This window comes from Hypanus sabinus, chromosome 4, assembly GCF_030144855.1.
Source record: "Hypanus sabinus isolate sHypSab1 chromosome 4, sHypSab1.hap1, whole genome shotgun sequence".
In the NCBI taxonomy this organism is placed as follows: Eukaryota; Metazoa; Chordata; class Chondrichthyes; order Myliobatiformes; family Dasyatidae; genus Hypanus; species Hypanus sabinus.
This window is the reverse complement of record NC_082709.1, coordinates 144,368,859-144,393,247: the sequence shown is the minus strand read 5'-3', so window position 1 is coordinate 144,393,247 and position 24,389 is coordinate 144,368,859. Positions and strand designations below refer to the sequence as shown.

At 38.3% G+C, this 24,389-nt stretch overlaps 1 protein-coding gene across 4 annotated transcripts in view; it reads left to right on the top strand.

Annotated features, from left to right (window-relative positions):
• Positions 1 to 24,389, top strand: part of caska (calcium/calmodulin-dependent serine protein kinase a) — a 411,874-nt gene that overhangs the window by 377,742 nt on the left and 9,743 nt on the right. For all 4 annotated transcript variants that reach the window (XM_059968272.1, XM_059968271.1, XM_059968270.1 and 1 more), the window contains 5 exons: positions 1,608 to 1,804; positions 2,999 to 3,114; positions 16,540 to 16,620; positions 16,740 to 16,820; positions 20,608 to 20,810. In XM_059968272.1, the coding sequence (XP_059824255.1) occupies positions 1,608 to 1,804; positions 2,999 to 3,114; positions 16,540 to 16,620; positions 16,740 to 16,820; positions 20,608 to 20,810 (678 nt within the window). The remainder of the gene's footprint in view (positions 1 to 1,607; positions 1,805 to 2,998; positions 3,115 to 16,539; positions 16,621 to 16,739; positions 16,821 to 20,607; positions 20,811 to 24,389) is intronic.

Below are 24,389 nucleotides of genomic sequence, written 5' to 3'. Positions count from 1 at the left end.
ATTTTTCTGCACTATTTCCAGTGAAATCCAGTGTAAATATTAGGTCGAGTCATAAAACACTACAGGTCAGAAACAGGCCCTTTGGCCCATCTGGTCCATGCCAAACTATTATTCTGCCTAGTCCCATTGACCCACACCTGGACTAGAGCCCTCCATTCCCTTCTCATTCAGGAACCTTTCTAAACTTCTCTTAAATATTGAAACCAAACCCGCATCCGCTACTTCTACAAACAACTTGTTCTGCACTCTCACCATCCTCTGAGTGAAGAGGTTGCCCCTCATGTTCCCCTTAAACATTTCACCTTTCACCCTTAACCCCTGAGCTCTGGTTCTAGTCTCATCTAATCTCAGTGGAAAAAAGCTGTTTACATTTACCTTATCTATGCCCCTCATAATTTTGTATACAGTACCTCTATCAAATCTCCCTTCATTCTCCTACACTCCAGGGAATAAAGTCCTAATATAGTCAACCTTTCTCTGTAACTTAGGTTTTCAGGATCCAGCAACATCCTTGTAAATTTCCTCTACATTCTTTAAATCTTAACGACATCTTCCCTGTAGGTAGGGGACCAAAACTGCACATAAATTAAGCCTTGCCGAAGTCTTGTACAACTCTCACCTCTGTTCTCAGATCCCTCTGCTACCTCTGATCCCTCTGCTACCACATGCCTCAGTGCCCCACCGTTCATTGTGTAAATCTTACCCTGGTTTGTCCTCCTAATGTGCAGCACTTCATACTGGTCTGCATTAAGTACAATCAACCATTTTTCAGCCTGTTATTCAAGCTGATCCAACCTCCTAAAGTCCATGTAGACAACATCCACTGCCTTGTCTTCATCAACTTCCCTGGTAACTTCTTCGAAAGACTCTATACAATTGGTTAGATATGACCTTCCAAGCACAAAGCCAAATTAACTATTCCTGTCTATGCAAATACTTACAGTATATAATCCAATCCCTTAAAATATCAATACTAATGTCAAGTTCTCTGGCCTATGTATTTTTGAATGAGATGGAACTGAGTTTTTTAAAGCTATGCTTGATTATACTTACTGCTGTTTCATCTCTGATTCTAAAATTATTTCCCTTAGAACAACTATTTAAAAATTCTCATAATTTTATCATATTTTGCTGCCTTCAGCTCTAACCAAGTATATTCCAATCTATTAACTCTTATATGCTTAAAACATTATAAAAAGGCTTTTTTTATTTCTAGGTTTGTTGTCTGTCAAAATTAGTTCCTCACCCATCACAGTGCCCTTACTGTTGCTAAATATCATATACACAGCTTTGTGGGTAGGTTCTGTCAAGGTCATTGGCAGAAGTGAACTGGGAAATCTCAGTTCAAAATCTCTCTTCCCTGTCAATTCAGCTGAATGGGCTGGATTGCCAGGTTTAGCCTTTTTGTTGTGTACTTCATTTTTATCCCATCAAATATTACTACTACCTCCTAAAGAAAGGAAAAGCAATTTAAGAAATTTTGTTCATCAAATTATTTCAAAACAATACAGCTCATATTAGTGGAAGTGTTGACTGATAGATTCATGTTCATTTCTTGAATGCACAATTCTGTCACATTTTCTTATGAAACTCTATTTATCCCATAGATTTATGTTCGAGCACAATTTGAATATGATCCATCAAAAGATGACCTTATTCCTTGCAAAGAGGCTGGGATCCGTTTCCGCGTTGGAGAGATCATACAAATTATCAGTAAAGATGATCACAATTGGTGGCAAGGCAAGTTGGAAAACTCAAAGAATGGTACAGCTGGACTCATCCCCTCTCCTGAACTGCAGGAATGGTAGGTCTCTTCAGCAATCTTATGCCTAATAAATAAGGACTGACGCAGGGCATTGACCTGAAACATTATTTTCAACCCACAGATGCTTCTCAACCCACTGAGTTCCTCCAACAGATTGTGTTTTACACTAATCCATTTTATTTGCAGATACTGCCATCAATTCCTGTCCCACCCCCTCCTGTTCCTGTTCCACTCACCTATGAACTGGGGAAAACTTAGAGTGGGCGATTAATCTATAAACCCACACACCTTGGGATATGGGAGGAAACCAAAGCACCCAGAGGAAATCCACTCAGTCACAGGGGGAATGTGTAAGCTCCACAAAGACTTGCAGCAGAGCCAGGACCAAACCTAGATCACTGGAGATCGAGGTAGCAGCTCTACTAGCTGTGCTGCAGTGTGACGAACCAGTTTGTTAGAGGAGCAGAGCAACTAAAATTCTGTTTTCAATAGAAGATTATAAGCTTAAATGATTAAATTATTTTATAAAAACATTTGAAGGATTCTTCTTTGGCTGTCCATCGACTTTTGATGATGACTGAGGCCTGGGCAGCCCTGGGCAAGTCTCCCCTCTCCATGCCACCGATGTTGTCCAAGGGAAGGACATTAGGACCCATACAACTTGGCACTGGTATCGTTGCAGAGCAATGTGTGGTTAAGTGCCTTGCTCAAGGACACAACACGCTGCCTCAGTTGAGGCTCGAACTAGCCACCTTCAAATCACTAGACCAATGCCTTATCCACTTTGCCACACACCATACATTTGGAGGATTACCCTTTTAAGTAATACAGTCCATTTTGGGGGGAAAAGTATTAAGTAAAAATATTTTCCATTTAATATATTTAGTTTTAACCATTGAATGAAATTAAAGAGCTGGATAAAATAACTGGTTGGGTTATCCCTGTAAGTTAAAGAGACATGTATGAGCTTAAATTCTGAAGCAGTATTTCCTGTGCTGTGGGAGAAGGGATAACGTTAAATGAAAAGAAACAAGCTACATTGACTTCTCGAGTTTCTTGGTGTGTCTCTGCAAAGCCTCATTTGCTAAGGTAGAATAAATAAGAGTTTGTAAAAAGTAAATTCTTTGTGGCCATCAGAAGCTGTATGTTCTAACTAGATGTTATAAATTACCTATTTTCTTTCAATTCTTTACTATGTATGTTGACCTCTGTGTTTTTGTTTCTTAAAACAAGGCGTGTTGCATGTATAGCCATGGAAAAGACCAAGCAAGAGCAGCAGGCTAGCTGTACCTGGTTTGGGAAAAAGAAAAAACAATACAAAGATAAATATCTGGCAAAGCACAATGCAGGTACTCAATACCTAACTTAATTTTTGAAATTCATCATTCCAGCTGCATCTGTTTTTAATTCATAAATATTTGCATTCAGAAATAAAATAATAAGAATCCAAAATAGAATCATAAACCATGTAAGATTTTCTGCACATCATTGTTTTAATGTCAACAGAGAATGGTTAAAATAATGAGGTTATTGTCAGTATTAAAATGTTATAATGGCTAGTTTCAATTTTGATTAAATTAGTTTAGAAAATTTCATGAGTATGTATTTGTAAGCAATCATTTTTATAGAATAGGGCTTGAACAAAATATATTTTCAGGATTTTTATTTATCCTCTCATGGATTATGATTGTCACTGGCAAGACAAACATTGCCTCCTGAACCATTTCAGAGAGTAGAAAAGGTCAATGTTTCAGGGTTCTGCAGTCGCAAACAAACTAGACTGATTAAAGTTAGCAAGCTATCAACTTGAAGGAGATAATTAATTTTTATAAACAATTTATTAATTTTATGGTTACACAGTCAGTTCTCCAGCTTCATGGTAATATTTGTTCATGTCCCTCCATTTTTTAGTCCAGATTGCTAGATATTGGTCCAATAACTTGAATCTTGAGATGACATAGTAGTTAAGTTTTAAGAAGGAAGCTTAATTCAGTAATAAGGGAAGGGGTGAGGGAGGAAGTGGTTCTGTCATACTTAAAATCGTTTATATTTTCTCCCAGCGGTTGCAGTCATATTAAAACATTATAAGTTCATCTAGATCCTGCTTTACTTTCTGTGGTTCAGAGATGTTGTTTGCTGTTTCTTGAAACAGTATGTATCTGAATGATAACTCAGATTGCCTTGTTGCGAGAACGATCCTGAGATGTAACAATACCATCCCATTGAATTAAATACTTAGTTCTTTACATGTACATTTATTCCGCAGTATCTCTCCTACAGATGGCTAAAATAATCTCCAGTGAATTAGACTTAATGTAATTTTAAAATTTTATTTTCTTTATAGAGTGAGCAAAACAGAGCAATGGTTGAGAAAATTTTAGTTTAATCACTAAAACTACATAAAACCACAAAGTTGCTAACTTAGCAGGTCATTTTTTAATTTGTTATCATAACAATTCCTCTGGTTGTCCTACAGAGTTACTTGTCTGCATAGTATCCTGTATTTTCTGAATTCCTTTGTTATCTGACAAGAACCTGTAGTCTTAATTCTTCCCCATAATTCCTAACTGAAAGAATTACTATTCAAGATTGCTACTTCACATGTTCCCTTTGAAGTTAACTTACTTGCAAACTCAACATGAAGCTCCCTTCCATCACCTGCTACCCTTTTCCCACAGTTGGAACAATTATACTGAAATTCCTATATTATTTCTACAACAAATGTTGTTATTTTTTTGCTCATTGCTTCTTATTTTCAGCTGATTTGCTAAAATGTATAAGGTAGCTGTTTGGCTCACAAGATCTGTGTTGCCTCCAAGTTAAGTAATCCTGTAATGTCTATCAAGTCCCATTTGCCTTTATAATTCCTTATATCCTGCAATTGATTCTCTCATTTGCCTATCACTCGCTAATGCTTCCTTTACATTCACCTATGCGAAAGCATAATTGAGCTCCAGATTGAAGAGAGAGGAGCATTGGAATCAGGCATATCACTGGCACATGTCATGAAATTTGTTAACTTTGTGTCAGCAGTACAATGTAATACATGATCATGAGGGAAAAAATACCATGAATTGCAGCAAGTAATATATATATATATATATATATTAAATAATTCAATTGAATAAGTAGTGCAAAAATAAATGGGAATAAAAAAGTAGTGATGTAGTGTTCATGGGTTCACTGTCCATTCAGAAATCGGAATGAAAAGGGGAAGAAGCTGTTCCTGAATCGTTGAGGCTTTTGTACCTCCTTCCTGATGGTAACAACGATGTCCTGGGTGGTGGGGACATTTTTGAGGCACTGCTCCTTGAAGATGTCCTGGATGCTTTGGAGGCCAGTGCTCATGATCAAGCTGACTAACTTGATAATTCTCTGCAGTTTACTTTGGTCCTATGCAGTACCCCCACCCCCATAGCAGACGGTGATTCAGCCAGAAAGAATGCTCTCCACGGTGCATCTGTAGAAATTTGTGAGCATTTTAGGTGACATACAAAATCTCCTTAAACACCAAAGAAATGTAGCCACTGTCTTGATGTTAGTAAAATTAACTATCTCGATCAAACAAGTAAACGCGGATTGCGAGACGACTAGAATTAAACTCACTTTATTTACGGGCAACCAGGGGCTTATCTGAAAGAGGTAGCATTAGGGATTGTGATGGCATGAGAAATAATCTTTCAAAAAACACTTTTTCAAGGACTGGAAAATTGCATATGTCACTCCACTCTTTAAGAAAGGAGGAAAGTAGCAGAATGAAATTTGTAGACCAGCTAGCCTGACCTCAGTGGTTGGGAAGATGTTAGAGTCAATTGTTAAGGATGAGGTGATGAAGAACTTGGTGACACAGGACAAGATAGTACAAAGTCAGCATTCTGAGGGAAAATCCTGCCTGACAAGCCTGTTGGAATTCTTTGAGGAGATTACAAGTAGGATAGATAAAGAAGACGCAGTGGATATTGTATATTTGGACTTACAGAAGGCCTTTGACAAGGTGCCACACATGAGGCTGCTTACCAAGTTAAGAGCCCATGATATTATGGGAAAGTTACTAACATGGTTAGAGCATTGGTAGATTGGTAGGAGGCAGCGAGTGGGAATAAAAGGATCCTTTTCTGGTTGGCTGCCAGTGACTGGTGGTGTTCCGTAGGGGTCAATATTGGGACCACTTCTTTTTATGTTGTATATAAATGATTTAGATGATGGAATAGATGGCTTTGTTGCCAAGTTTGCAGAAAGGTTGGTGGAGGGGCAGGTCGTGTTGAGGAAAACAGGTAGGATGCAGAAGGACTTAGACAGATTAAGAGAATTGGCAAGAAAGTGGCAAATGAAATACAATGTTGGAAAGTGCACAGTCATGCACTTTTGGTAGTAAAAATGGGTGGACTATTTTCTAAATAGGGAGAAAATCCAAGAATCTGAGATGCAGAGGGACTTGGGAGCCTGTGTGCAGAACACCCTTAAGGTTAACTTACAGGTTGAGTCAGTGGTGAGGAAGGCAAATGCCATATTTGCATTCATTTCAAGAGGTCTAGAATACAAGAGCAAGGATGTGATGCTGAGGCCTTATAAGGCACTGGTGAGGACTCACCTTGATTATTGTGAACAGTTTTGGGCCCCTCATTTTGGAGAGGATGTGCTGCCATTGGAGAGGGCTCAGAGGAGGTTTACAAGGATGATTCCAGGAATGAAAGGATTATCATATGAGGTACGTTTGATGGCCCTGGGTCTGTACTCACTGGAATTCAGAAGGATGAGAGGGGATCTCATTGATACCTTATGAATGTTGAAAGGCTTAGACAGAGTAGATGTGGAAAGAATGTTTCGCATCCTGGGAGAGTCTAGAATGAGAGGATAGACATCCTCAGGATAGACGAGTACCCTTTCAAAACAGAGATGTGGAGAAATTTCTTTAGCCAAAGGGTGGTGAATTTGTGGAATTTGTTGTCACTTGTAGCTGTGGAGGCCAGGTCGATGGGTGTATTTAAGGCAGAGTTTGATAGGTTCTTGATTGGTTACAGGGACAAGGCCAGGAACTGGAGTAGAGGAGGAGAAAAAAAAGTATCAGCCATGATTGAATGGCGGAGCAGACTCGATGGGCCAGATGACCTAATTCTGCTCCTATGTATTATGGTCTTGTGGTCTTATCCAGAAGTTGCTTTATCTTTTAGTATTTTTCAACTCTCTTCTCTATGTGCCTGTTCATAAGAACTTCTGCTTATGGATCTTCTGTCAATAGTTCTGAAGCTTTTTTTAGGTTTATTAACTATTACTCTGTTTACTCTTTTTATTATCCATTTCTTACCTGTTTGAAATTTATCCTGTAAACGAAATTTGGTTCATTTATAAAGCAATTGTTGTTCAATCCCCCTTTTCCTGGCTCTTGGAGTCCCCCTTATTTATATGACAGATTCTTCTGAAATTGCTTAATGTGAGATTTTACAAATGGATAGAAGAATAGCCCTTAACTCAGCAGTGGAGTTATCAGGGCACCGTCATGACGGTGTTTCTGTGGCAAGTTACTCTTGTTTTTACGAGGCTGAGTTGCTAGCTCAATGCTCAACCCGACTTTGATTCAAACTCCGGAACCTTTGCTCCGGAGTCCAGCGCTGATATTATTGCGCCACCAAGCGGGACACAAATGGATAGAGAAGTTCATTAAAGTTGGTTACTAATCAGTGGACTCCCTGTGGGTCTCAACTCTGTCCTAACAACTTGCTCTTCTGCAGCTCAGGAGCGGTCAGTGGCCAAGCAGTGGCTCATGGTCAAAAGTTTACCATGATCTCCTCATCGACTGGACTTGTTAACTGATCTTGCTTCTCAAGCTCACAGTATAGCGGTTTGCTGGACCCTGTGTAAAAGAGGCCAAAGTGTTAGTAAAGCTTACTATCTTGATCAGACAAATAAACACAGACACTGACAGGACTCCAATCAAATTCACTTTATTTATGAGATATATCACAGGGAGTTCGCCTGACAATCAGAATGTCCTGGACTCCAAATAAGCAGTGGAAAGTTCCTTCTTCAATATGCAAAATGCTTCAAAAGCAAAATGTTCATAATTTTAGTCTTAACCACACAAAGATAAAACACAGGGACAAATAGATACGTCTGTAGCTATTTTTAATCATAGAAAAGACAGCAACTAAGTCATACGAATGTATGTTCCTTTTTTCTGCACTCAGTGCTACATCCTGATTGCGAAAGACTCTCTGCTATAAGTCTATGCTTGGGACATTGAGTTACAAAGTTTCATTCAGTTACAAAGTTAAAATAGAAAAATGCAAGTTAGCTACTTAGTTCATTAACTCTTCTGCTGATCCTTCGAACAGCTAGCCTCGACTGATTTTTAACGACTGACTACATCTCAGAAAAGTAGAGATGTTTCATATTTTCATAATTTTAAGAATCCAAATGAAAAAGTACTAGCAACTCTGGTGCTATCAGATAAATAATCCTTTATTCTTCCACAATGTCTTCTTTATAGCTGGATCTATATGTTGCCTTCAGGTTAGGTCCTCAGAGGTATTGACACATAGGAATTTGAAATTGCTCACTCTCTTCACTTCTGAGCCCTCTCTGAGGACTGATGTGTGTTCCTTCATCTTACCCTTTCTGAAGTCCATAATCAATTCTTTGGCCTTACTGATGTTGAGTACAATGTTATTGCTGCGACACCACTCAACTAGCTGTGGTATATCTTGCTCCTGTACGCCTTCTTGTCACCATCTGAGATTCTGTTAACAATGGTTATATCATCAGCAGTGGCATTAGGTGGCATTTGAACTGTGCCTAGCCACACAGTCATGGGTGTAAAGAGAGTAGAGCAGTGGGCTAAGCACATATCTCTGAGGTGCGCTGTTGTTGATGGTCAGCGAGAAGAAAATATTATTTCAATCTGTACAGATTGTGGTCTTCCAATTAAGAAGTCGAGGATCCAGTTGCAGAGTGAGTACAGAGGCCGAGGTTCTGCAGCCTTTCGATCAGAGCTATAGGAATGATGGTGTAGTCAATAAACAATATCCTGACATAGGTACTTGTATTGTCCAGGTAATCCAAGGCCGACTGGAGAGCCAATGAGATTGCATTTGGCATAGACCTGTTGGTATGATAGACTAATTACAGTGGGCTCAATGGTTATTCATGAGTCTTAAGTGTAATATAAGCTTAGATGAATGTTTCTGCAATGCATTGACTAAAGTAGAATTAAAGATGGTCTTAGTGACGAAATGCAAAGGGGGTGAGCATATTGGCTCAGAGTTAAAAATGAATCTACTGTGTCATCAAGATTGTGATAAAGATCTAAAGTTAAAGATGAGACTGAAAATGTTAGCTTCATTCTTGAGATTGCTGCTCAACTTTAGATTTTGTACGAACTATCAGTAAAAAATATTTTAGAGGTCAAAAAAGACTTTGTTGTGAACTTCAAAGCTGACCCCATGTCTTCAGATGATTTTGCTGAGATACAATGCAGAAGGTGGTGAGTTAAGCATGGATCAGTGGAGGTTAATGAGGGATTGCTGATAAAACCTGGTTCTAGCTTTAGCTAAATTAGTAACATTAAAACTGAGCAAGAGTGCTCCATTCTTCTGGCTAAAGGAAGAGTGGGGTAGGAGAGTAGTGGTTTGGATGACTACATTAAGAGGAATAGACAGAGTGGACAGCCAGTGCCTCTTCCCCAGGGCACCACTGCTCAGTACAAGAGGACATGGCTTTAAGGTAAGGGGAGGGAATTTCAAGGGGAATATTAGAGGAAGGTTTTTCACTCAGAGAGTGGTTGGTGCGTGGAATGCACTGCCTGAGTCAGTGGTGGAGGCAGATACACTAGTGAAATTTAAGAGACTACTAGACAGGTATATGGAGGTATTTAAGATGGGGTGGTTTATATGGGAGGCAGGGTTTGAGGGTCGGCACAACATTGTGGGCCGAAGGGCCTGTAATGTGCTGTACTATCCTATGTTCTATGTTCTACATCCAGGGTTGCAAAGAAGATATAGGAACAATAGTAAAATTTATGATACAGATATCTTTTTCTCATAATGTAGTAGTCGTAGAAATGTCATTGATTGGAGAAAGCTTAATTGCTGAGACACGGGCAGAAACTGGAATAATTTGGGAGTACTGGACATGGATTAGAAAGTGATAGTACATCCCAAATATGCTGTAAGAGACGAGTTCCTTTATAAACCTACAGTTGCTAAAATTGGATTTTTTAATTTGCAAGTTTATCTTGACATTCAGAGATGCTTAACAGTGGATGCCACAGTAGCGTAATGATTTAAGTGGCACTATTACTGCTCGGGGTGCCAGAGTTTGGAGTTTGACCCTGACATCCTCTAAGGAATTTGTACATTCTTCCCATGGAATACATGGGTTTCTATGTTTTCCTCAAAGACATACAGTTTCATATGTTAATAAGTCATTGTAAATTGTCCTGCGATTCTTGGACTAGAAAAGCCTCTTCTATGCCACATAGATAGATAATTATGAGAAAGAAAGAATGAGAATGAATTAAATGAGCCATGATAACCTTAGAGTAAGATCAACTCATCCTTTGGCACATAATATTTGTTTTGTTTTGGCTGACAGATGATGCATCTTGGTATTGTTAGATCAAGCATTCAAAACAACAGTTAAGTTTTGACCCCTAATCCTTCCCCCCCCCTCCCCCACCAGGACCTAGGCTTCAAACTGGGCTTAAAATCAAGAACACTCGGCCACAGTGGTGTGGTTCTCTTCATTAAAATATTTGTCTGAAACAAGACCTTTTTCTTTAAATGATTAACCCAATACTGTACATCTAAATTTTCTTGTTTACCTAACCAATGCAAAAATAAATAGCGCCTCTTACAATGCACAACTGCTGATCATTGCAAAGGGAGAGCCAACAATGGAATCAAAGCCTATGGTACAATATCACAAGCTACAAATATGCAATTATTTATTTGCATTTTTTGAAATGCAAAAGTAATCAAAATTTATGCAATTATGAAATACTTTGTTTTATGCACTTTATGAATTTAATAATCTTAAATTTAACTTGGGTTTGTATCAGTTCTTGTGAAAAACATAGTTATGTACCTAACAGTTCTAAAATGAAACCAGGATGCACACCACATAAAATTACCATATCTGACCACAATAGAGAGTTAAGTATTTTTGCAATGTGATACGTTTGTTGCCTTTTGTGGATACTGAAATATATATTTCATGCATTTTTTGTAATATAATATTTGATTTTGTTTTGATGTGGGTTTTTTGTGTGTTTTATACATTTTGGTTGTAATTTAATAATGCAATGCGCTTAAACAATGATGCTTATACATTTTTCATGCTGTCTTCCACCTAATGGCCTCTATGCATGTAAGTAACTGTGAATGAGTGACATTAACTTTTCTCCCCTTTATCATTTTATATTTATCTCATTAGCGTTAAAGGAATTAAAGCTGCATTATATTCTCTTGGAAAACCTTTTCCCGCCTTTGGCATAATAAAAAATGGAAGTTTTAGAAAGTATGTTGATGTCAGGACCCAGAAATGCAAAGTAATGTTGTTCACTAATAGAGCTTGAATTAGTGCAGATGAATGCTTAGAAGTTCCATTTTTCCCTTGGGGTGTGGCAGATAAGCACCAATCATTGGTCCTTCACTGAAAACACAGGACTAAAAGCCAGCAATGAAAATATACTGCTTAACATTTATTTCAGAGGCTAAAATCAGGCCTGACAGCCAAAAACCCAAGTAGCCCAGTGTTTTGGCTAGCAGAGAAAGGCAATGGAGACTGGTGATCTTGGTGAGGCAGTTGAGTTGGTTAGGGATCAGTATTCATAATGCCAATTTGGAGTTTAGAAGAGTGGTTGAAGAATCAAATCAGAAAATGCTGATCAGCAAATCACACAGCTTTTATGTGTAGAGAAGCAGTTAATGTTTCAGGTTTAATGATCTATCAACGAGACTCTCAGAAATTAGCTCATTTAAGCCGCTAACTAGATGGATGAAACAAAGAAAATGGCTGAGAGAGGGTGCCAGTTCAGAGAGGATTTTGGCTTGTCATCCACTGGAAGAATGAATGAAAACAGGAGAAAGGGGGAGAAAAGTAAACGTTATGGAACTATGCAATATAAAACACTGCAGATGCTAGAAACTGAAATAAAGCAAACTCTTGGTCAGACAGCATCAGCTACAAGAGAGAAACTGTTAATGAGCTTGCATTAAAATGGATCAGTTAAGCCATGATAATGGTTGTAATATGCCAAGATGACATCGTGGTTCTTAAACTTACATTGTATTTTGGAGCAGTGTAAGAAGCCATTGATGAGAAGCTCGGGATAGAATGGAAAATTGAATTAATAGGCAAATGGAAGCTCCTTTGAGGAAGAATAGAGGTGTTCTGCAAGAGGTCACTTAATCTACATTAGCTACTTTGATGTAGGAAAGACCAAAAATGAGCACTAAGTGTAATATTCTAAATTGAACAAACTACGAATGAATCACTCCTTCACCTGAGGAGTGTTTAAGTCCTCTCATTATGTGAAGTGAAGAGGTAAAAGGCAAAATGTTGATACTACTTTTTTGAGTGATAACATTCTGTGTCCAGGGATGTGGGTATTGGTGGAGATGGATGGAAAAATCCTTTAAATCTTCTTCTGTCTCCAACAAGGTCCTACCACTAAGAACACCTTTTCCTCCCAACCACACTCTGCTTTCGATAAGGACCGCTATCTACATGATACTCTTGACTACTCATACCTCCCCACTGATTTCACTCCTGACACCTATCCCTGCAAGCATGACAATTACTACATCTACCCCTACACCATCTCCTTCACCGCCATTCAGGGCCACAAACAGTCCTCCAGGTGAGGCGGCACTTCACTTGTGAATCTATCAATGCCACCTATTGTATCTGGTACTCCTGCTGAAAACTGACGTAAATTAGTGGACCACTTCTTCAAGGACCTTTGCTCCATCCACCCCAAAAGACAGGATCTCCTGGTGGCCACCCATTTCAGTTCGACTTGTCTTCTCCCCCATGGCCACCTGTACTGCCATGATGGGGCCATACTTGGGATGGAGGAGCAACACCTCGTTCCATCTGAGTAGCTTCCAAACTGATGTCATTAACATCGATTTCTGTAACATACTCTCTCCTCTCTCATTATCCATGTCCCATCCTTATTCCCCCTATTACCCCTTCTATTGTCCGCACCTGCTTATCTACTCCCTCTAGTGTCCCTCCTCTGTTTCTTCCATGAGTCACTGACCTCTCTATTCTCAGCCTTTACCTCTTCCATGTATTACCTCCCAGCTTCTTACTTCATCTGCTCTCTTGCACCCACCCATCACCCCCTTCACCTTGTCTCACATATGAGCTGCCAGCTTGTGCTGCTTCCCCTCCCTCCACTTCATTCTGACCTGCCCCCTCCCTTTCCAGTCCTAGTGAAGGGGCTCAGCCCAGAATGTTGACTGTTTATCCCCCTCCATAAATGCTTCCTGTTCTTGATCAGGTTGGCTAAAGAAAGTTTGAGCGTAGAAATGGAGAAGATAGAAAAGAGTTGGTTGAGAGCCTGTCAGGGGAAAAGCATCTTGGAAGCATTGGTGGAAGAAAGTGTCTTCTTCAAAATTAAAACAGTCATCCAGAAAAATCAGCGGGAAGGAGGGAAGAAGATGCTGTCGTTAAAATAGCCCTGTGAATTATTGAGCTTATATCCTGAGTCAAGATGGGGACGTTGTCTTACAACATGCTGGTGCAGTCGTACAGTGCCAAGTGTGTACAATAATGCGAGTCCCAAGGCTAAGTGGAAATTCCACCTAGAATGCTGAGTTGACCTATAAGTGGAAGTGCTTACTCAGATTTCCAAAGTAACATTGAAGTAGCTGTTGCTGGAATTCACTTATAGAGAGAGGAATGATTTTCAATTGCATTATGCTAATAAAAAATAGTGCAAATTACATTTCTAACCTGTATCCAGCAACAAACCTAGTCTGTCCCACAGCTCAATCTTCATCCTTCTTTGTCACTTCACCACCATCCTCATTTCCCCATACCCCTTTTGGTAGGGGTATTTGTGTTAGCCTCCCAGTTAAGTGTTTCTCCCAAAGATAAAGGATGAAAGTTACTGACTGTAAGTCATTGTAGAAGAGAATTCAGGAAAGAGGATTAATGAAAATATTTAATCATTGCATGAATATCTTGAAAATTCAACAGAGGAAAAATCTAAATAAAAAAACTGTTGACTGATTTGAACTTTTATAATCTTATTTAGAGGTACCCAATTTGAATAGAAAGGCTAACTGTATGTGTAACCATCTAAAATTGCACTATAAAAATATAATGCAGCTTTAACTGCATGATGGAATTGTTTTATATGACTCACAATTTCCCTGTAAGTACACCTGAATTAATGCAATATTTCTTCTAACTCTCAACAGCAAAAATGAGCATCACTTTCATTGTGAAATGTCAATCTCTAAATTCATGTTTAAGGCCCTGTTGGCATTTCCTTAAATAAATTTTAGGGCTAAGGACAAAAATATGTGATAGCTTTTTGTTAGAACTTAAAAAACTATTGTGGCTTTCAAGGGCCCTGTTGAAGCATCTCTGTACTTTATTATCTGTTATATACTCTCACATTGTATAGACCATAAGACATAGGAGCAAACTAGGCCATTCAGCCCATCGAGTCTGCTCCACCATTCCATCATGGCTGATCTCGAATCCCACTCAATCCCCATATACCTGCCTTCTCGCCGTATCCTTAGGTGCCCTGACCAATCCGGAAACGATCAATTTCCACCTTAAATATACGCACAGACTTGGCCTCCACCGTAGTCTGTGGCAGAACATTCCACAGATTTACTACTCTCTGGCTAAAAATATTCCTCCTTGTCTCTGTTCTAAAGGGTTTCCCCTCAATTTTGAGGCTGTGCCCTCTAGTTCTGGATACCCCCACCACAGGAAACATCCTCTCCACATCCACCCTATCCAGTCCTTTCAATGAGATCTCCCTACATTCTTCTAAATTCCAGTGAGTACAGGCCCAAAGTTCCCAAACACTCCTGATATGTTAACCCTTTCGTTCCCAGAATCATCCTCCTGAACCTCCTCTGGACTCTCTCCGATGACAACAAATCCTTTCTGAGATATGGGGCCCAATACTCCAAGTGTGGCCTGACTAGTGTGTTATAAAGGCTCAGAATTGTCTCATTGCTTTTATGTTCTTTTGTCCTTGAAATAAATATCAACATTGCATTTGGCTTCTTTACCACAGTCTCAACCTGTAAGTTAACCTTCTGGGTGTCTTGCACAAGAACTCCCAAGTCCCTCTGCACCTCTAATGTTTGAGCCTTCTTCCCATTTAGAAAATAGTCCACGCTTTTGTTCCTTTTACCAGAATTCATTGTCATACATCTCCCAACACTGTATTCCATCTGCCACTTTTTTGCCCATTCTTCCAATTTGTCTAAGTCCTGCTACAATTGTATTGCTTACTGAGCACTACTTACCTCTCCATCTATCTTCATATCACCCACAAACTGCCACAAAGCCATCAATTCCATTATCTAAATCATTGACAAACAACATGAAAAGCAGTGGTCCCAATACTGACCCCTGAGGAACACCTCAATTTAGGTTGGGGATATTAAACCCTTTCATACTGTTACTTATCTATTGTGCTTTCACTCTTCTCAACCAGAAATCAAAGTCCTCCCATAGTTCTAATGCTTCCATGTTGTCTAATAATTTTGTATATTATCAGAGCATGAGGGGGACAGGAATCAACAACCTCCCTAAGGAAAGAAAGTTTTGCAGATGAAATGGCATTTAGCAGGAAGCACTTCACCTTTATGGGAGATGCATATTTCATTCATGTATTAGGTACATTAGGTTTGTCATACAAGCATTTCTTCAAACCAGAGCTTGGAATTGTTTTGGTGTCTCCAGTAGTTGGAACGATTTCAGATTTTCAAAATTTAAAATGTTCATTTGAACATATGTTTCATCTTTTTCAAGTAGCAGTCTGAATCATCGTGGTTTTAGGTTAAGATTAAGGCAAAAATTTATATTTTTCCACTCTTAACCTCTGAAAAGTGATTTCCCATGCTTGTCCTTATTACAGCCTGCATTTTTTTTCAGAAACTTCGTTCATAATGGGCAAAATGGCTAACAGAAAACTGCCAACAAAAATCCAATAATAAGTACTTACAGAAAAATTGAGAGTTTTCATATCACTTTTTAATTGGCTAAGATTTTTGGCAGAACTTTATATCATTAAAGATGTGTTCCTCACCTTCCAGGTTTGCTCTATATTTTGTTCATTTTAATACCATCTTTAGTGTTCTGTAATGCTAAATACTATTGAAAAGATGTACATTTATCCCTTAATTTATTCTGAACAGTGCCAAAAACATCAAAATGTGTACATATCTCACTTTACTATAAGCTATTGTTCTGAAAAAATTTTTAATGAAGGAAAATCAGACACCAGTTTCAATAACACCCATTATTCAGTAACAAAATCAAGAACATTTCATCTCATGTCATTTGAAGATGTTTTTTTTTAACAAAGCAACTGTTTAATTGCAGTATAATAACTTAATTGCACTACACTCTACTCCAGAATAAAGAGTAATTCTTTGGTACTTCAGATCATGATAGGTTTTGTAATCTTAGTCTGAAATTCCAAGAAATTATTTTAAAAATCCCTTTAACTTGTGAAAAAGAAACATAATATTCAATATGCAATTGACTTTTACGATGCGTCTCTCTTTTAGTCTTCGATCAACTAGATCTCGTCACATATGAAGAAGTGGTAAAACTGCCAGCCTTCAGAAGGAAGACTCTGGTGTTACTAGGTAAATAAAAAACTGTGAATTAATTTCATTAATTGTAGAATTGCATTTACTAATTACTGTTTAAGGCATCTTTTAAAAGTGAATAAAATTTTGTTTCTACCTTTCTTATTTGTGTAAAGGAGCCCATGGAGTAGGACGACGGCACATTAAAAACACTCTTATTACAAAACATCCTGACAGATTTGCATACCCCATTCCACGTAAGTGTTGTATTTGGAAATATTGTATTTGTGTGAAATAGTTAAATCCTTAACTAAAACTGTTGTAGTTTGATGGACAGTCATGGTTGTTACACATCAGTTATTGTATTCATAAAAGTAGATTACCTTTCAACCAAAGAAGCATTTTTGATTTTGTTTCAGGTTAACAGTATCTCCATCTTTTCTTGTTCTTCCTTTGGACTAGCTGTGAACTGGCATAGACTACGCACAAACAAGCATAAATGCCTGGAGATTTGGACCAAGTTTTGATTGAAAGTCATTTCTAGAAAATTTAAAACACTAATAAATGACAAAGGGAGTCATAAGGTTATATAAAAAACCTGCATGGATACAGGCTCTTCGGCCCAAACAGTCCGTACTGAACTAATATAATGGGCATATAGTACTGGCCTTATCCCCCAGTTAAAACCTGATACCCACAGACCACCACTCCTAACTTCGAGAAAGAATCAGCCTGTGTTGCACTCAAATATGCTTTAGTGTAGGCTGTCAGATCCTCATTGAAGGACTGAACCATGCCTTGAAGTGCAGAGTACATGTATGTCACCATATGCACTTCCTTGCTAGTATACTCAATAAATCCATCATAGAATAATAACTATAATAAAATCAATGAAAAACTACACCAACTTAGGCATTCAACCACTGTGCAAAAGACAACAAACTGCAAGCACAAGAACAAAGAAATAATCGTAATAAATATAGAGAACCTGAGATGAAGAGTCCTTGAACATGAGTCCGTAGGTTGTGGGAACATTTTAATGATGGGGCAAATGAAGTAAAGTGGGGAAGTTGAACAAGTAATATGGCCCAGGAGCCCATGATTTCTGGGCAACAGAGATTTGCCCTTTATGTTGGCAAAAGAGCCCCAGATGTTGAAATAAGTTGTTTTAATGAAATTAGATAGCTCAGCAGACTTTCCCTTATGTTCTTCAGCTTGAAAGTATTTTGGCTATAATATAAAATTATATTCTTCTTACAAGGGCAGCTCAAATTTCAATGAGCAATTATACCTACAGGCTTTCTCCATAACAGATTTAAGAAACAAAATATCATAAATGAGAAGAATAAGTTAGAAAAGATGTAAAAGGCAAATCAGGTACAGTTAAACAAAAAAGGAGAGTAGTATTTAAAAAGAGAGAAATGATAATAAATTAATTGAAACTTTTAAAATTCAAGGTTTTCCTAGCTACAGGAATTGTGTTTTCTTTCTAGGCCACAGTATTAGCCCTCCTCACATTATTAAGAGTATGCATGTACTGTTAAATAAAGTCCAAATATCCTTCAGAGAACTTAATGGTTTAAATTGGGCAGGTTCTTAAAAATAACAAAAGCAAAGATTCATAACTGTATGTGCAAAGCTAACTATATTATTGTTGTTCCTTTTCACACCTTGTGGTGCGTCGGGCAGTATTTTTGCCACTTCCATAGCATTTGACTGTTTTTTACGAGGCCTAGTTGCTAGCTCAATGCTCAACCCAGCACGGATGAAAAGCGTGCAAGGAGTTGGCTGGATTAACCTCGAAGTCCAGTGCTGATGCCACTACACTACTGGCCAGTTAAAGCCAACTGTGTGGTGTAACTCAGTCAGCTAATTCCTGCTGTTCGTAATTCAGTTTCTTTTTCACCTGAAATTCCTGTTTCACGTATTAATAATATAAGGCATTAAGCTCTCCCATTATTCTTGCATTGTTATTTATTTCATTATTAGATAATATTATTTGTTTTTACTTTCTGGACATCAGAGTAAACTTTAAAAATGCAAAGCATCTATATTCAAAATAATTTACTAGATAATTTTCTTGTTTCTTTCATTGAAGAAATAATGTGATATCAACCAAAATGGTGAAAACACTTTACTGTTGAATGGGGGGTGCAATTAGTCAAGAATTATCACTTCAAATCCACTCTTCAAGAAGAGGGAGAGGCAGAAGAAAGCCATTTATCCTGACTTTGGCGATTGGGAAGATGTTGCAGTTGGTTGTTAAGGATGTGGTTTCAGGATACTTGGAGGAACATGATAAAATAGGCTGTAGTCAGCATAGATTCCTCAAGGGAAAATCTTGCCTGACAAATCTATTGGAATTCTTTAATGAAATAACAAGCTGAATAGACAAGGGGCAGTCAGTCAACATTGTGTACTTGGATTTTCAGAACTCCTTTGACAAGATGCCACAAGAGGCTGTTTAACAAGCTACAAGCCCATTGTATTTCAGGAAAGATTCTAGCATGGATTAAGCAGAGGCTTATTGGCAGGAGGCAAAGAGTGAGCATAAAGGGAGCCTTTTCTGGTTGGTTGCCAGTGATGTTCCACAAGGGTCTGAGTTGGGACCGATTCATTTTACATTGTATGTTCAATGATTTGGATGATGGAATTACTTTGTTGCAAAGTTTGCAGATGATACAAAGGTAGGCTGAGGGGCTGTTAGTTTTGAGGAAATAGTGAAGCTACAGAGGATTTGGGTTAGGGGAATGGGCAAAGAAGTGGCAGTTGGAATACAGTATCAGGAAGTGTATGGTGATGCACTTTGGTAGAAGAAATTAAATAGTTGACTATTTTCTAAATGAAGAGAATACAAAAACCTGAGACGCAAAGAGATTTTGAAGTCTTTGTGCAAGATTTCCTAAAGGTTAATTTGCAGGTTGAGTCTGTGGTGAGGAAGGCAAATATTTCATTCGTTAGCATTCTTAGCATTCATTTCAAGAGGACTGGAATATAAAAGCAGGGATGTAATGTTGAAACTTTATAAAGCATTGGCGAGCCCTCACTTATAGAGTATTGTGAGCAGTTTTGGGCCCCTTAGAAAGGATGTGCTGAAACTGGAGAGGGTTAAGGAAGTCCACAAACATGATTCCAAGATTAAATGGCTTGTCATATGAAGAAAGTTTGGTGGCTCTGGGCCTGTATTCTCTAGAATTCAGAAGAATGAACCTCTTTGAAATCTATTAAATGGCATTTATAAGAGTGTACGTAGGAAGGATGTTTCCTATAGTGGGAGTTTCTAAGACCAAAAGGCACAGCCTGAAAATAAAGGGGTGTCCTTTTAGAAGAGATATGGAATTCTTTGCCACAGGCTGCTGTGGAGACTAAGTCTCTATGTAAGTCAGAGGTTGATAGATTCTTGATTGGTCAGGGCATGAAGGGATACATGGGGAAGGCAGAAAACTGGGGCTGAGAAGGAAAATAGATCAGCCATGAAATGGCGGAGCAGACTTGATGGGCCAATTGACCTAATTCTGCTCTTATATCTTATGGTCTTATTATCCAGTAGATTATCTTAGAGCACTGGATCCCATAATCTCTCTTAGCACCATAGACATTATCTTGTTTTCACACAGAAAGGGTGGCAATTGAACCTTTGGTTGCTTACCTCATCTAAAAATTTCCTTACTGTGGACAAATACCTATCATTCCAGTTGACCTGACTGTATCATGTGCTCACTGACTGACCTCTTTTGACTTAATTCATCAAAATTTACAATTTAAAAATGTTACCGTCATGCTCAGATCCCAGTTAGGCCTGATTTCCCTTTTCTTCAGTACCCTTTTCCAGTCCGTGTTTCTCAAATTTGAGTTATTCTGTGTATTTCCTGTTCAATATATAATCAAAGACCTAAGCTCTGCAATTTTCTCCCAAAACCTCTCCACCTTTCTCTCCTCCAGTAAAGTCTTCAATAGTCAGAAAAGAATAATGAGCCGTAAGCTAGAACTTTAATTTTCAACAGCAATATCTGTCACCTAATGTAAAATTGTTTTTCTACATAGACACTACCAGACCTGCCAGAAAAGATGAAGAAAATGGCAAAAATTATCATTTTGTTTCACATGATCAAATGATGCAGGACATTTCCAACAATGAATATCTGGAATATGGCAGTCATGAGGATGCAATGTATGGAACAAAGCTGGAAACGATACGGAAAATCCATGAACAAGGACTCATTGCAATTCTAGATGTTGAGCCACAGGTCAGTAAGGGAACAGAAACCGTCATAGTTCGAATATTATTGTTATTGCTCTATTGTTATCCTGGTTATTGCCATACTTTTGCCATATCATTAGTGCTGCCAGTCAAGTTTCATTGTACAGTTTCTCAAGCAGTAACTATAATCAGCCTTGTTGGGCTTTTTATCCATCCATCATCAGTTTACTTAATTGGGTTGATGAAAGAAGAAAAATGTAGGTTATGATTCTTACTAACAATCGTTTCATACTTGGAAAAACCTGATTTACTAAGAATTTGTTTTCAGAAAAAAATGCACTTAAGTTGGTAAAATATTAATGCATTGTTGAGCTTACTAGTGACTAAATAATGTACCCAGTAACTTACTAAACCACATAGACCAGATAGGACCTCAAGTTTCTGCTAAGCTAGTGGATTTTTCCTGAGTACAGTAGAGCAGCTACAATTGGACTCTGTTTTGTGGGATGAATTATTGAAGTGACATTGATCAGTATATGGTGACCTCTGCTGGAAGCATAGTATATAAACCAGTTGAGTAAAAGAATGGGTTTACAAAGGACACTCATGGTAAATTAATTGTCCAGATTGTGCTTTCATATCTGTCAGCCACACAGTGTCCAGTGTACCTCAAATTACCATTTCAAAATTAAATGCTAGCATATCTGGACAGCACGAAGCATTCATATGGTTTACAGACAGTATTTCTCTTTATTTGAGTGGAATTTCTGACACTGACAAGAACTGAGGAAGCTTTTTACACCACTTGCTTCATTTTGATACATTTAATTATATGTGAGGAAAAAGAGTTTTAATTTAATTTCTATTTGTATTTTAATGTTTTGCTTCTAATTTTGTAAATCCATTTGAATAGTTTTTAAATGTATCCACCTATTAGAGACTTTGAGGTCTATGGAGTAGATGACATCAGAGCCTTCTGTGGGTCTAACAGGATAAAACATCTTTACTGCTTGAGTTTGCTCTGCTTTCAGAGAGACCTTTAAGTTTGGTCCTTTTTTATCTGGAGATTGAAAGTTTAGGCAACAGACCCAGGCAATCAGTTGGTTCAGGATGGCTTGATGCTTACTTGAATAAAGTATAGCCTCACTATAACTGGCCCTACAAAATAATCAATTCTTTTAGGAAAGGAGAATGAGGTGAAATATAATGCAACTTACTATAATTAAACAAATCAGGTTTTGTATATTTAATTATATATTATTTACAGAAAGTTGATGCTTTCTGCAATTTAACAAGAGGGAAGGCCTACCATGTTGTCATGTAAAACAGCACATTTTTTCTCAATTAAAAGTTGTTTGCAACTTTTGAAATTGTGCATTACGCTATAAAATGGAATAACTAAGTCTGAATCATTTTATCATTGTTTTAATTTTTAATTTATAATTTCTTCAGTTCAACAAAACAAAATGCAGTGCTCCTTTTGACAATGGAAGTTGTTTGTTAAAAAGAGTGGTAGAGGCAGAGAGTTCCATGACATTTAAGAAAGATCGAGAGGAATATTTGAAAATGGGAGTAGCATAATTTACTTATTATTTAATTATTTATGGTTTATATTGCTATATTTCTACACTCTTCTTGGTTGGTGCGACTGTAACGAAACCCAATTTCCCTCAGGATCAATAAAGTATATCTGTCTGTCATTGGTGGATATTTACTGATCCACAGTAAGACCCCATAACTTTAATTCTTAAATTCCTCAAAGACTCAGAAGGTTAAGGTAGCAGGTAATTCAACTATTATTTACGTATTTGGGAGAGGGCACGATAGCATAGTGGTTAGTGTAACACCTTACAACGACAGCAATTAGAAGATTGGGGTTTAATTCCTCCTGCCATCTGTAAAGAGTTTGTACATCCACTCCATAAGACCATAAGACATAGGAACAGAATTAGGCCATCTGGACCATCGAGTCTGCACCGCCATTTAATCATGGCTGATCCTTATTTTTTCTTCCTCCTTCACCCCAGTTCCCAGCCTTCTCCCCGTAACCTTTGATGCCATGTCCAATCAAGAACGTATCAACCTCTGCCTTAAGTACACCCAACAACCTAGTCTCCATAGCTGCATGTGGCAACAGATTCCACAAATTCACCACCCTTTGGCTAAAGAAATTTCTTCACATCTCTGTTTTGAGAGGGCGCCCCTCTATCCTGAGGCTATGGCCTCTTGTCCTAGACTCTCCCACCCTGGGAAGCATCCTTTCCACATCTACTCTGTCTAGGCCTTTCAATATTCAAAAGGGTTCGATGAGATCCCCCCCCTCATCTTTCTAAATTCCAGCGAGTACAGACCCAGAGCCCTCAAATGTTCCTCTTATGATAACCCTTTCATTCCTAGAATCATCCTTGTGAACCTCCTCCGGACCCTCTCCAATGCCAGCACATCTTTTCTAAGATGAAGGGCCCAAAACTGTTCACAGTACTCAAGGTGAGGCCTCACCAGTGCCTTATAAAACCTCAGCATTACATCCTTGCTCTTGTGTTCTAGACCTCTTGAAATGAATGTTAACATGGCATTTGCCTTCCTCATCACTGACTCAGCCTGCAAGTTGACCTTTAGGGTGTTCTGCACAAGGACTCCCAGGACCCTCTGCATCTCAGATTCCTGGATTTTCTCCGTTTAGAAAATAATCCGCACATTTATTTCTACTAACGAAATGCATGACCATGCATTTTCCAACACTATATTTCATTTGCCACTTTCTGACCATTCTACTAATCTGTCTAAGTCCTTCTGCATCCTACCTGTTTCCTCAACACTACCTATCCCTCCACCAATCTGCGTAACACCACTAGTCACTGGCAGCCAACCAGAAAAGGATCCTTTTATGCCCATGACTATGTGGGGTTCTTCTAGGCGCTCTGATTTCTTCACATGTTCCAAACAGAAGTATGGATTATGGTTAGTAAGTTGTGGGTATGCTACATTGGTGATACTTGCAGACTGGCCCCAGCACACATCAGACTTTGCTGGTCTTTAAAGCTAATCTTTAATCTTGATTAAAGCACTTTGCAGCTCTGTGAAGCTTTGGAAGTTATTTAATTAGTATTATGTAAAAACCTTGAGGACTTGTTCAGGGGAGATCAATAATTAGTTAAAATTATCTGATAGTAAGGAAGTGAACTTACAGCACTCAGGTTTAACTGTAACTAAGATTTGCCATGCAGATTTGCTGTGAGAAGAATGAGCAGGTGTGCAGTTTCTTTTGCAGTCATCATTCCTTTGTTTTATTCAAATTTAGTAATTTGGTCTGTTTCAGAGACCAACAATCTGATAACAGACAAACTGTCTCGTACCCCGACTAGCAAATATTTCATGGAAAGTAATTAGTTTACAGTGTTCATTGTATCTTGTTTTGCATTGATAGTGCATTCTAATTTTCAAATACAAATCTTACCATCTTTAAAAAAAACACATACACAGTTTTCTTAAAGACTACCTTCAATCTAACATTGATTTTAGTCATAAGGGTCATAAAGTATTAAAACAAGCCTGTCAACCCAACTTGTCCATTGTGCCCACAGCATCCTACCTGCTAGTACTAGTTGCCCATGTTTGGCCCATA